The 12,500-nt window shown below is 37.9% G+C and overlaps 1 protein-coding gene across 1 annotated transcript in view; it reads left to right on the top strand.

Moving 5' to 3' along the window:
* The first annotated feature begins 6,992 nt into the window (after positions 1 to 6,992).
* Positions 6,993 to 12,500, top strand: part of LOC138047035 (NLR family CARD domain-containing protein 3-like) — a 20,664-nt gene continuing 15,156 nt past the window's right edge. Inside the window, exon 1 of the mRNA XM_068893722.1 lies at positions 6,993 to 7,584. Within this exon, the coding sequence (XP_068749823.1) occupies positions 7,491 to 7,584 (94 nt within the window). The 5' untranslated portion in view covers positions 6,993 to 7,490. The remainder of the gene's footprint in view (positions 7,585 to 12,500) is intronic.

The raw sequence follows: 12,500 nt of genomic DNA, 5'->3' as shown, positions 1-12,500 counted from the left end.
TCTTTCAAGATCTTTGCAAAATCTTCAAAGATCTCTGCAGGAACTTTAAAGATCCTCAAAGATCTTGACAAGATCTTCATAGTTCTTGTTCAGATCTTTAAAGATCTTTGCAAGAATTTTAAAGGTCTTAAAAATCTTATCAAGGATCTTTGATGATCTTGATCATTAAATGAATTTTGCAAGTTCTGCAGGGACAATTTGGAAAGGATCTTGCTAAGATCTTGAAATACCCTCAAAATATTTGTCAAAATTGTTCAGATCTGTTACACACAATTTTCTAAATTTTGTGATCACCAGATTTCAGGGGAAAGTCCTAACATTAGGTGTTTTAACAGATTCCCTACAATCATTGCAAACCAAAACATGTTACCTGTAACAGTCTACTTTATTTCTGTTATAATTCTTACAAAATTGTTTAGAAGTTATCAAAATTCTCTTCATACTATTTTGAGAGTGTTTGTCAAAAACACATACACTGTACCTGTAACACTAAAAACTATATTCATTATATATAATAAATAATTTTATTGTAATGATAGCTCCTTGCCAATTCATGCATCAGTACAATTGCATAATAAATATTAATCGCTTCATTTAATTTCTACGCCAAATTCTGAATGCTTCTTGTCAATTCATACAAAACCTGTTGTATGTGGCAATAATAGTAAATTATAGTAATAATAAGGCTCCTAGTGACACCACACGGGTCATGCACCATCACAATTGCATAATACTACATGAATCACATTAATACAAATTCATTTTTTCACTTACTTTATAATTTACTTTGTAGATCACAATCATAATCAAAGTGCCACTGTCGTTACTCGTGGATATGAAAGTTACCGCGATTGTTTAAAATTGGCAGGCTGAAGTTTTCTTTATGCATTATCATTGATAGTTGGATAATTGTGTAACAGCACGGCGGGCTCTCATATGCAACTAGATACCCAAAATAATGCATGTATGTGAGGTAATCCCCTTTGCTGGAATTCAACCTTGTGAAATAAGTATACCATTTCTCCAATAGGGATAAGATTACTCGTTAACACGTCCTCTATAAAGAGCTGTACCATGTGTTCAAAGTTCGTTGCACAAATGACAGGGTACTTTAGCATAAGGTCTGATTTTTGTTGCCAGGTCATATTGTTAATATCATCAGGTTTAGCAAGTAGAGCAGATCCATTCAGTAATATTAACACTTTTTGTGCCAGTTATACATTCCTCCAACAAACCTTGCGAATATTTATCACTATATTTGATACTGTTACACTTAGAAACAGATGATCTGAACCATAAATGATCACAGCAAGTGCATACATATTCAGGGCCATGTGTTATCTTATCACCAAAAAGACTGAATCACTTTTGACATGGAATGTCTAATAGAGTCTTGACCTTGACAAATTTCAGTTTGGTTTAGCCTTAAGCTCTGCATAGCTTTTCTTAAATGGTTTTATGCTTTTCTGATATGTAGGTCTCTGATAAGTTCTGGATTTGATGGATTTGGATCAGTTTGATTTGTTCAAGTTGTATTCATGTGGATTTGATGACTCATAGCTTGCAGAACTTCGTGATAGCTTTGATAAACATTGGTATACTTTGATAGCTTCGGTGTTACTCTCCAAATGGCAGTCACCTTCCAAATGGAATTTATTTATTCCCCGTGAGCTTAGGGGATGAACAGCACTGTCTTCTCACATTGTGTCTGTCGATTCCATTTCTACACGTATTAAATTGAAGTCTTCGCGTTGGTCAGTGAAAGGCGGTGCACAACTAATTGCATCAATCTGTACTTGTTCAGAATATTTTGCTTCACCTTCGAAGAAAGCCATTTCTTTAATTCTTCCGTTTCAAGCTTCTAAATGCAGCGGAAGGTGCTCAAACACTTAAGTATAAAAGCGGCATACAGCTATGGCGGCGCACAACCACGCGAACAGGAAGTCACAGCTTTCTAAGCTGTGTTGTGATTATCCATCCTGATTGGTGATTGGCTTATTAGATCGAACTTCCGGTTACGCAGGAGTGACGCATTTGCATAAAGAACCTCACCAAAACTCGTGGATATATCCACGAGTAAAAAGGCAACTAACATTAACCACTAGTAAAGAAACTGTTGAACTGAAACTTCTTAAACTAAGAAAAAACTGTGATGAACACCAAAATTAAATGACTTAATGACCATTTTTACACCACTATCATTGCTACAAAACCTTCCGAGTCAATTTTGATCTGACTTTTTATTTGCTACTAAACCTTCCAAGTCAATTTTGATCTGACTTTTTATTTGCTACTAAACCCACTGAGGTGTTTTTCAAAGGAGAACCTGTAAACAGACAACAACCATCTGAAATAATTACTCCATTAGTGACCCTAGGAACTTGCACAAGTCAGTAGTTACGAATGTCCAATTTTTATTTCTTGACTTATACTGTCTTTGTTCTCTATGAAGTTCATTCCTCAGTTCAAAAAGCTATCATGTAGCAATGGCTGGTGTACATCATAGCCAGTTGATTTAAGTTTATGTGAATTATTAAAGACAAGTCAATCATCAGTGGGAAAAAATTCCATGATCATCACATTAATTCAAGGAAAGACAGTCAAGTACCTGTTATTGTACTCAGTATTCCAAGGATATTACACTCTTGTTACTCAATTGATTTTAACATTATTCAAGTATATTAATAAACTTTGTCTCTATGTGATTATTAGAGGGTGCTAGTATCTTCAAATTTGAAATAAATGAAAATGTCAAACAACTGTACTGGAAAAATAGGCTGGTTACCTAAAATTATTACTGTAAAACAAAATAACACCCGATTTACAAATAAAGTACCTAAAGCAATATTACAAAACTTTGTGCTGAATAATAGCCCTTATGTATGACAATTCACCAACAAGTCAAGTTTACACAACATTTTTCTCCATCTCGGGTATGTGCATTGTGTCTGCATGTGGGCATTCTTTTCTCCGTTGGTGCTCTGGGATTTTCATAGGGATTTTTAAAACACCTGTGTACATTTGATGATTTGGTTCCGTCAATCATGCTCTTCTAAACCCCAGCTGAACAAACATACCACTTGCCAGTGTAAACTTGTAGCATGACAAGCCACCATGTTGAACGAACAGGCTACACAGTACACCCCAAATTTTGAAAACATGAGTCCCATACCCATCCCGTACATTGCGTATGATTGACAGAAGCGAAATGCCAAATGCTCATGGGAGTTTTGTATCGCGGTCGCGTATCAATGAAATTGATGCTAACAAGTTTTTGTTTCAAAAGTGAGGCCCAGTTGTGAGAATTACCTAGCAGGGCAGGAAAAAACCCAGCTCCAAACATAAAACACAAACATTCTGCGCTGATTCAAGTAAAGAGTCAAAGGAGCAAAGTGAATCAAACAAACAGAAGCCAAGTTCAAAATTAGGGTGTGTTTCTTAAAGAGAAATAATATCCAAGATCCAAAAATGGGTTTTGCATTTCTTTAATAAACAGATTAATCCAAGATCACTTGGATTGATGGTACATGATTCAAGTGATCTTGGTTTAATCTGTTAAGTAAAGAAACGCAAAATTTGTTGGATTTTCTAAGAAACACACCTGTTAGATGTATTTGGTAAGGTATGGAGATTGCATGAAAGTGAAAACTTAAATGTACTGGTCCACTTGGCAACTGAATTTCGAATTTTTTTCCCCTGCCCAGCTTAGTCTGGCATTAACATGCATAAGGGCTTTTTTGTACTTTAATATAAAATGTTATACACCTATTGTATACCACATAATGTTAACTTTTTTTCCTGAGATCATTGCACTTCTGGTTGATGGCCTTTCGAATATCACACCACATTTTTGACACAACTTTTTCGGAGTACTTGCGGGTAATGCACTCTGGAAAAGAATATTACAAATGTCACTGAATAGAATAAACAGATTGAAGTAACTGGTGATGATATTCCCTTAATAAATTTTGAAGGAAGAGAAAAACATACAGCATGGAAAGTGGGAAGCACATACTAGAGTAGTCCATTTCCTACTGATATTGTTTAAAAGTAAACATAAAAACATAACTTACTTTTCAAAAGGGCAATCCTGTCAGGATCCAGAGGTGTTCGGTCATATTTTTCATTAACTGGGGGCACCATCCCAGTTAACAACTCATCTGTCGTGAATATAACACCAGCTACCCTTGTGGCATACCGGGTCGGCTCTTTTGGGGGTGCCTTCAAGCCCAGAAGGTCTATCCCATTGTATACCTAGATTGGGTCTTAAAATAAAATAAGTGCTCATAGTGTTACAATAGGTAAATGCCACATGAACTTTTAGTATCTAATTAAGTATGAATTTCTGTCTTGAAAACATTAGCTCTACAGCAAAAACCCAACAAGATCAGCTATGTTACTCCACAAATTAAACTAAAATTTATTATTGTACAATTTGGCGAGAGTAGCGGAAATTGACTCATTGGAATTCCTCACTGGCCCCCTTCCTAGGAAAATTATCTGGAACCCTGCGAGTCAGCACCACTCACTTAATTTTGGACATAAAAATTTAAAGGTGAACATGAGAATTGTGAAAGATTTCTGCAGATATAATAACTCAAGACAGAACTACCAAGTTCTAGGAAAAACTTTACGCAGATTCTTACCAAATCTGACTCCTTCTCCTCGTCACTTCCAGTATCTGCTACATGTATTTTGCTGTTGTCCTTCTATGTGTACAAAAATACCTTTAACTCAAGGGTCCCCCACTAAGAATTTCTAGGCCTTCGGGGTCATGGTTTTTTGAAGCCATGTCCTGACTTCCGGCAAATTTACCGCTCTGTCACATAACGTGAACGAGAAAGGGAACAGGGAAAGGTGGGTCTATAATTATATTTAATATTAGTAAACCTCCGTTGAAAACCTTAAACGCACAGCCAAGAAGTTTTTCTTTTCCAGAAATGTATTTTTACTGGGTTGCCAACCCAGTCGGAATCTGTCTTTAATTTCGTCGTTTTTTTATTTTTCGTTTTCTTTTTTTTTACTGGGTTGCCTATGGCAAACCAGTCGAGGTCTGCGTTGATTTCGTCGTTTTTTTATTTTTTTCCGTGTCGGTAAAAGTCTTGCCTGTCACTCCCCTGCTAAGTGGTGGCTTTCTGCATAGAGCCTTCGGCGCGTATTTTCTTAGGATCGAGAGGGTAGTGGGAAATGCGTAGATTTCTCTGGTGGACACAGTAGAACGATTAACTTAACCGGCAATGGCGTCGAAAGTCATGTAACGCGAATGGCGTTTTAGTGGATCTTTGAACAAAATAAACCCTTATGAAGCTCATGAATGGCAGGTCAATTGGATATACAAGCGGTGGAATCTTAAAAGCGACGAGTAATGGACTTCGATAACAATCTATCGCCCGTCGAGCCGAAATCAAAGTGAGCTGTATTTACCTGAAGTACATGGTAATTTGACACGATTGAGTTTCTTGCCTTCACGCACGCAATGAAATAGGAAGAGGTTCTCGCCTCTAAGAGCAAATATGTTGTTTGTTTCAATAAATTTTTCGCTGGAAAAGGATTCTGTGGTATTTTCTGCCTTTGTGAATTATAATATCATGTTGTGTATTGAATTTTCGAGCTTAAATGTGATATGGGAGAAGTTTTTTAGTGTTGCTCTGTAAGCAGGAAGGGTTCACAGCTGGCCTGTTGGAAGCGTGCTTGAGTTTCAACAAAATGAGCCCCAAAATCAGTGAAAAATTGTGACGCAGTTGAATAATAAAGTAGCTGCCATTTCCAAAATGATGGAATTACCTGGTTAGAATAAATAACGTCGTACGCGTCTTAGAGAGTAAATTTTGACTTTGCATAAACAAGACTTGGGCGATTGTGATCTTTGTTTTGTCTTCGCTCATTTCATTGTCAAACTTTATAACACTTGACAGAAAAAGAAACTTACAAAAACCCGGTATCTTGCCATCATTTGACACAGATACTTCACTGTTTGGCGAGTAAACATGCCGCGGTAACTTCATCACGGCGCCCGCTGAATTCCGGCGATGTCACTTTCGATTTTGCGATTTATTTGTGCAGCCAAAACGTACAATAACAAAATTGAACGTTGCAAAAATCCCCCAAAATGTTTGTCGCTGATCGTAACTGTTTATATTCCATATTCACGGTTCAAAATAAATGTTGTTTTCATGTCGTAAATATGTTATTCTCGAGCGATCGTCCTGGAAACTTCCTTCTGCTCTTTCTAAAAACTGTGTATCAATATTTATTTACTTTTGCATCAATATTTGTTTTTGCAAAGAGCAAGCTAACAAAATCTGTACCTTGCTGAGTTCACATTTGTTAGCGTTAATAGTATTTTCGGTCCGATGCTTCTGTTTTATGAGGGGTATTTTATTTTGGTCTCCCATCCAAACACTAACCCCGCCCAACAGGGCTTACCTTCAGTGAACTTCGGTATTACAAAGCTGTCAGATGCTCAGAGGGCACGCTTAAACTTGTGGTGAAAAGAAGTTTATCAACATGTCAGCCCAGAAGCCAATGTTTCTCACTTCCCATTTATTTTCTTCAATCTTTCTGGGTTCAGTACTTTGCTAGTAACCACATGTCTTCTCAGACTACTTACCCAAGACTTCTACCATGGCACTACAATGATAGACAATACCAAAACAATATCGTGCACTGTTAGAGCTACATATTACGCAAGGACAGGTCTGTTTCGTCCTACGAACGTGTGAGGACCTGTGAGCCAAAGGGCCTCTTCTGGTATGACTTCTTAATGACCCCCCAACTTGAAAAAAATTGTCTGGAACGGTGCACGTACCACAGGCAACCCAGTGTACCCTCACGGAGGGTCTAGTTTTATTTTTTTCCGTGTCGGTAAAAGTCCTGCCTGTCACTCCCCTGTTAAGTGGTGTCTTTGTGCATAGAGCCTTCTACGCGTATTTTCTTAGGATAGAGAGGGTAGTGGGAAATGCGTAGATTTCTCTGGTGGACACAGTAGAACGATTAACTTAACCGGCAATGGCGTCGAAAGCCATGTAACGCGAATGGCGTTTTAGTGGATCTTTGAACAAAATGTACCCTAATGAAGCTCAATAATGGCAAGCGAATTGGATACTGGACAAGACAGGCGGTCGAATGTTAGAAGCGACGAGTAATGGACTTCGACAACAATCTGTCGCCCGTCGAACCGTAATCAAAGTGAGCTGTCTTCCTAACATTTTGCCAAGCGTGGTGTTTTGTACAACACTCAAACCAAATGAACAGTTCTCTGGTAACTCAGTGTGGGTTCAACAAAGACAGAGAAGGAATCCATATAGTGGATCTGTTATCTCAGTTGTCTCGCTATTTGTCAGATTTGTATTTACCTGTTCTAAACTCTGCACAGTCTTCCGGTATGTCAATTGGAAATTTCACTAATAAGTCATTGACGTGAATGGCGTTTTAGTGGATCTTTAAACAAAATATACCCTCATGGAGCTCAAGAATGGATCGTCAATTGGATGAGCAAGACAGCGCTGAAAAATAATTATCTGGATTTTAAGAGACGAGTAATGGTCTTCGACAACAATTTCATTTTTCTCCTTTGGATATCAAGTGAGCTTTGTTTCTAATATTTTACTAACTTGGTATTATATAAAACACGGAAATCAAATAGCAATTTTTTTATGGATTTAACCATAGTTACTAACTATGATTTAACAAATTAACATTGAAGGAATCGAACGCCTACAAGAATGCATCACAGTGTTTACTTAAGTCGCATCTTAGTTGTCTGACAATTTACATTTACTGGTATTTTGTACTCAACTCTGCAAAGATGTAAAATATTTGGAAATGTGACAGTGAAAAATTACTTGAATGAAAGCTTGTTGTCTCTTTTGTGCTTTATTATTTACGGTCAAGGTTCTTTCGAAAAGGGTTGAATGTGAACTGTCAGAAATTTATTTAATTGCATATGCTTTGTGATTGTGTGTTTCGCTTGCACGCACGCAACTGAAATAGGAAGGCTTTCTTGCCTCTTATAGCAAATATGTTGCTTGTTTCAATAATGTTTCGCTGGAAAATATTTCTGTGAAGTTTCTAGCTTTTGTAAATTTATCATGTTGTGTAATTTTCGAGCTTAGCAAATTTGCATACTTGCGTTGAAATGTGATACGGGGAGAGTTTTGGTGGTAACGCATAAGTCACGAAAATAAACAGGTCTGTAGGAAGCGTGCTTGAGTTTCAACAAAATGACCCCCAAAATCGGCAAAAGATTGTGACGCTGATGAATAATAAAGTAGCTGCTATTACCAAAACGATGGAATTACCTGGTGATAAATAACCTTGTCTTGGAGAGTAAATTTTTGATTTTCCAGAAACAATGGTCAACCCCTGAGAGTTGGGCGATTGTGATCTTTGTGTTGAATTCGCACATTTCTTGTCAAAATTTATAACAATCGAAATAAAAAGAAAACTAACAAAAACAAAAACCCGGTAGCTTGGCATCATTTGACACAGATGCTTCACTGTTTCGCGAGTAAACATGCCGCGGTAAAATAACGCGGTAACTTGATCACTGCGCTCGCTGAATTCGATGTGCGATTTACTCGGTGCAGCCAAACTTGTACAATTACAACAAAACAACTAAAATCTCCCAAACTGTTTTTCGCTGATGGTAACTTTTTATATTCGTGGTTCAAAATTAATGTTGTTTTCATGTCGTAGATTTTATTACCGATGGCAAAATATTTTATGCTCGATCGACTGTCCTGAAACTTCCATCTGCTCTTCTTAAAAATTGTGTATCCATATTTATTTACTTTTACATCAATATTTGTTTTGGATAAAGCAAGCTAACAAAATCTGTATCTTGCTTGGTTCGCATTTGATAGCATTAAAATGGAATTTTCGGTCCTATGCTTCTGTTACTGAGTGGTATATTTCTTAGGTCGCCTTCCCAGATACTAACCCCGCCGAACAGGCATAACTTCAGCTTTCAACTGTTGTTTACAAAGCTTTCAGATGCTGTCAGTGCACGCTTACACTTGTGGTGGAAAGAAGTTGCATGATCAACATGTCAGCCCAGAAGCCAATGTTTCTCGATTCCCTTTTATTTTCTTCAGTCTCTCTGGGTTCAGTACTTTGCTAGTAACCACATGTCTTCTCAAGGGGCTATTTATCTAAGACTTCTACCATGGCGCTACAATGATAGACAATACCAAAACAATATCGTGTACTGTTAGACCTACATATTACGCAAAGACAACGGTCAACATGTCATCCCAGAAGACAATGTTTTTCACTTTCCATTTATTTTCTTCAATCTTTCTGGGCTCAGTACTTTGCTAGTAACCACATGTCTTCTCAGGCTATTTACCCAAGACTTCTACCATTTCACTACAATGATAGACAATACCAAAACAATATCGTGCACTGTTAGAGCTACATATTACGCAAGGACAACTTGAATCTCCTGGAAGACAACACACAGTTCAGTTGACATTATGGAATAAATCGCTGTGTTGCTTCACTACCACACGTAAGCAATGCGTGTCAATTTTTTTTAAAGAGGACAGGAATTTCTTCTTTCAGACAAATGATTAATTAATGGGCCAGTCGCCAGGTTTTTAACCTCACAAAAGGATCTGTTTCGTCGTACGAACGTGTGAGGACCTGTGAGGCAAAGGGCCTCTGCTGGTATGACTTCTGGTATGACTTCTGGTATGACTTCTGGTATGACTTCTGGGTCACCCCCCCCCCCCCCCCCCAACTTGAAAAAAATTGCGTGGAACGCTGCACGTACCACAGGCAACCCAGTGTACCCTCACGGAGGGTCTAGTTCATTCTATTATTCCCAAGTGGAACAAATTGGATGTGATGGATGTACATGTAGCGTGTGTCGAAATTGTGCTCAACTTCTCTTCATCCAAATACCTCGGCATGTTGGTTCGCACGACAATTCATTTCGCGTATATTATAGCTCGCCAATTTAATAGTATCGACTACGCAATTTGCTCATTGTAAGACCGAGACATGGCACTTCTTTGCTTGTATTTACGGCTCAATAAAACGTTATGAGAGTTAAGGTAAAACCGCTTAAGCTCAGTAATTAAGATTTACGTCTTACACCAAGCTAAGGCTTAATGAGCCTTGAATAAGTCTTTTTTTTTTACTTACCGGAATCTTCCCTGATTTTTTGAAGCTGAAGCCTTTCACTTGTGGCCATTTCTTCTGCAAACGATCTTCACAAACCTGAGGCGTAGTTTAATAAAAGCAGAGGGAAGCAGGGCAGAACCGTTGAATGCGAAATTGACCTTTTGGACCAAGAAATCTGATCAGTCGCATGTTGGCACCTACGTCATGAAATTTCTGAAAGTTCATTGGTTACAATGTTTCCGGTTGAGTTGACCAGTTTGACCGGAGCGGAAAACTGAACCCCGACGCGTGACAAATATTTTTCGCGAACCACAGGGTATAAAGCTGGATGAGAGTAAACAAGGGAATGAAAAAACCTTTGTGTCCTCTCATGCGATCCAACAAAACATCCCTGCAAAAAAGCGGTTAACTTCGTGCTGATGTGACGTCTTTTCGCTTGTTTACTCGCTTCGCTGGCTGGATTGGCAATGGAGGGAAACGAATTGGATGAATCAGACAACTCTAACTCAAGCGATTTTGCAAACAGTTCAGCTGACGACGATCATAACAACAGCTCCAAATATGACAGCTCTAGTTCAAAGGACCAAGGAGGATTAGCGTCAACAGCTGTTAATGAAAGAATTCGAAGGTGGGAGAAACTTGAGAATTCCGAGTCGGAGTCAAGTGATCAAGAAGATATCATTAACAAACGCAGATTTCGGAGAACAGCCCAATTAGGCAACGGTTTAGCTGAGGATTTCTCTTGATATTATTTATGGTGGCCGTGATCTCCTGCATGATATATTAAAGGAACTATGGAGCGAATCTGATTTAACCCTGTCTTTGCATTGCAATGAATGAGACAGCAAGTCACAGCTGTTGCAGATTTGAAATAAAGTAATAAACTGTAAAAATAATTATAAAGAGGTTCTCAGTTGTAATTCTTACTATATCAGCTGACAAACTGAATAATGTGCACTACTTTGAACAAGGTATTAGCCATACCTGTTGGAAAGTCTGACCTTTTTCTGCAAGATCCTCATTAAGGATCTTAAGAATCCTAGGAAAAATCCTGTTTACTCTTACCAAGGATCTTTGCAAGATCTTGATAAAATCCTTGAAGATCCTCAAGGATTCTAGCAAAGATCTTTGCAAGATCCTTCAAAAAAATCGTTTAAGATCTTTGAAAGATCCTCATTGAATCCTCAAGGATCCTGAAGGATCTTAGCAAAGATCTGTGCAAATTCTTGAAAACATTCCTTAAAGATCTTTGCAAGATCTTGATAAAATCCTTGAAGATCATTTAGGATCTTAGCAAAGATCTTTCCAAGATCCTTGAAAAGATTCCTCAAAGATCTTTGAAAGATCTTGACTGAATCCTCAAGGATCTTTAAGGATCCTAGCAAATATCCTGTTGGGATCTTACCAAGGATCTTTGCAAGATCTTGATAAAATCCTTGAAGATCCTGAAGGATCTTAGCAAAGATCTTTGCAAGATCCTTGAAAAGATTCCTTAAAGATCTTTAAAAGGTCCTCAATGAATCCTTAAGGATCTTTAAGGATCCTAGCAAAGATCCTGTTAGAATCTTAACAAGGATCTTTGCAAGATCTTTATGAAATCCTTGAAGATCTTGAAGGATCTTAGCAAAGATCTTTACAAGATCCTTGAAAAGATTCCTCAAAGATCTTTAAAAGATCCTCATTGAATCCTCAAGGATCTTTAAGGATCCTGGCAAAGATCCTGTAAGGATCTTACTAAGGATCTTTGCAAGATCTTGATAAAATCCATAAAGATCCTGAAGGATCTTTGCAAAGATCTTTGCAAGATCCTTGAAAAGATTCATTAAAGTTCTTTGAAAGATCTTTACTGAATCCTCAAGGATCTTGAGGGATCCTAGCAAAGATCCTTGAAAGATCTTTTCTATTAAAGATCTTTGAATTCCTTTGAAAGATCTTTAAAGGATCCTTGAAAGATCCTTATCTTTTAGGATCTTTGACAGGTCCTTGAAGATCTTAAAAGATCCTCAAAGATCCTGTAAGGATTTTCACCAGGGTTCAGCTATTACTAAGGCGTCCTCTTGGAGCATTGTCCCAGAGACTGGAATATTGGAGGACCTGCAAAGACAATACCACTCCCAAACCGCCTCGTTGACGTCTGCATACCTTCCAGATCTTTGCCGTTTTAACCCCTTTCTTTGGTTGTTTTCATATGCCTCTAGAATTTCCTGTTTCTCCTTTGTGATGGTTTGGGTTTTGCCAACACCAAACGTTTTAGGGCGCTTTCGGTAGCCCCATGTCGGATTGTCCTTTGCAAACTGTATTATTTGAAATTTTCCTTTCTAATGTCAAGCTGTTTCTGTTGCTCCTGGGGTTACGGCTTTTATTCTTTGACA

Source organism: Montipora capricornis, chromosome 4 (assembly GCF_036669925.1).
Source record: "Montipora capricornis isolate CH-2021 chromosome 4, ASM3666992v2, whole genome shotgun sequence".
Taxonomy (NCBI): Eukaryota; Metazoa; Cnidaria; class Anthozoa; order Scleractinia; family Acroporidae; genus Montipora; species Montipora capricornis.
Note: the sequence above shows the minus strand (reverse complement) of the source record. Positions and strands in the feature narration are given on the sequence as shown.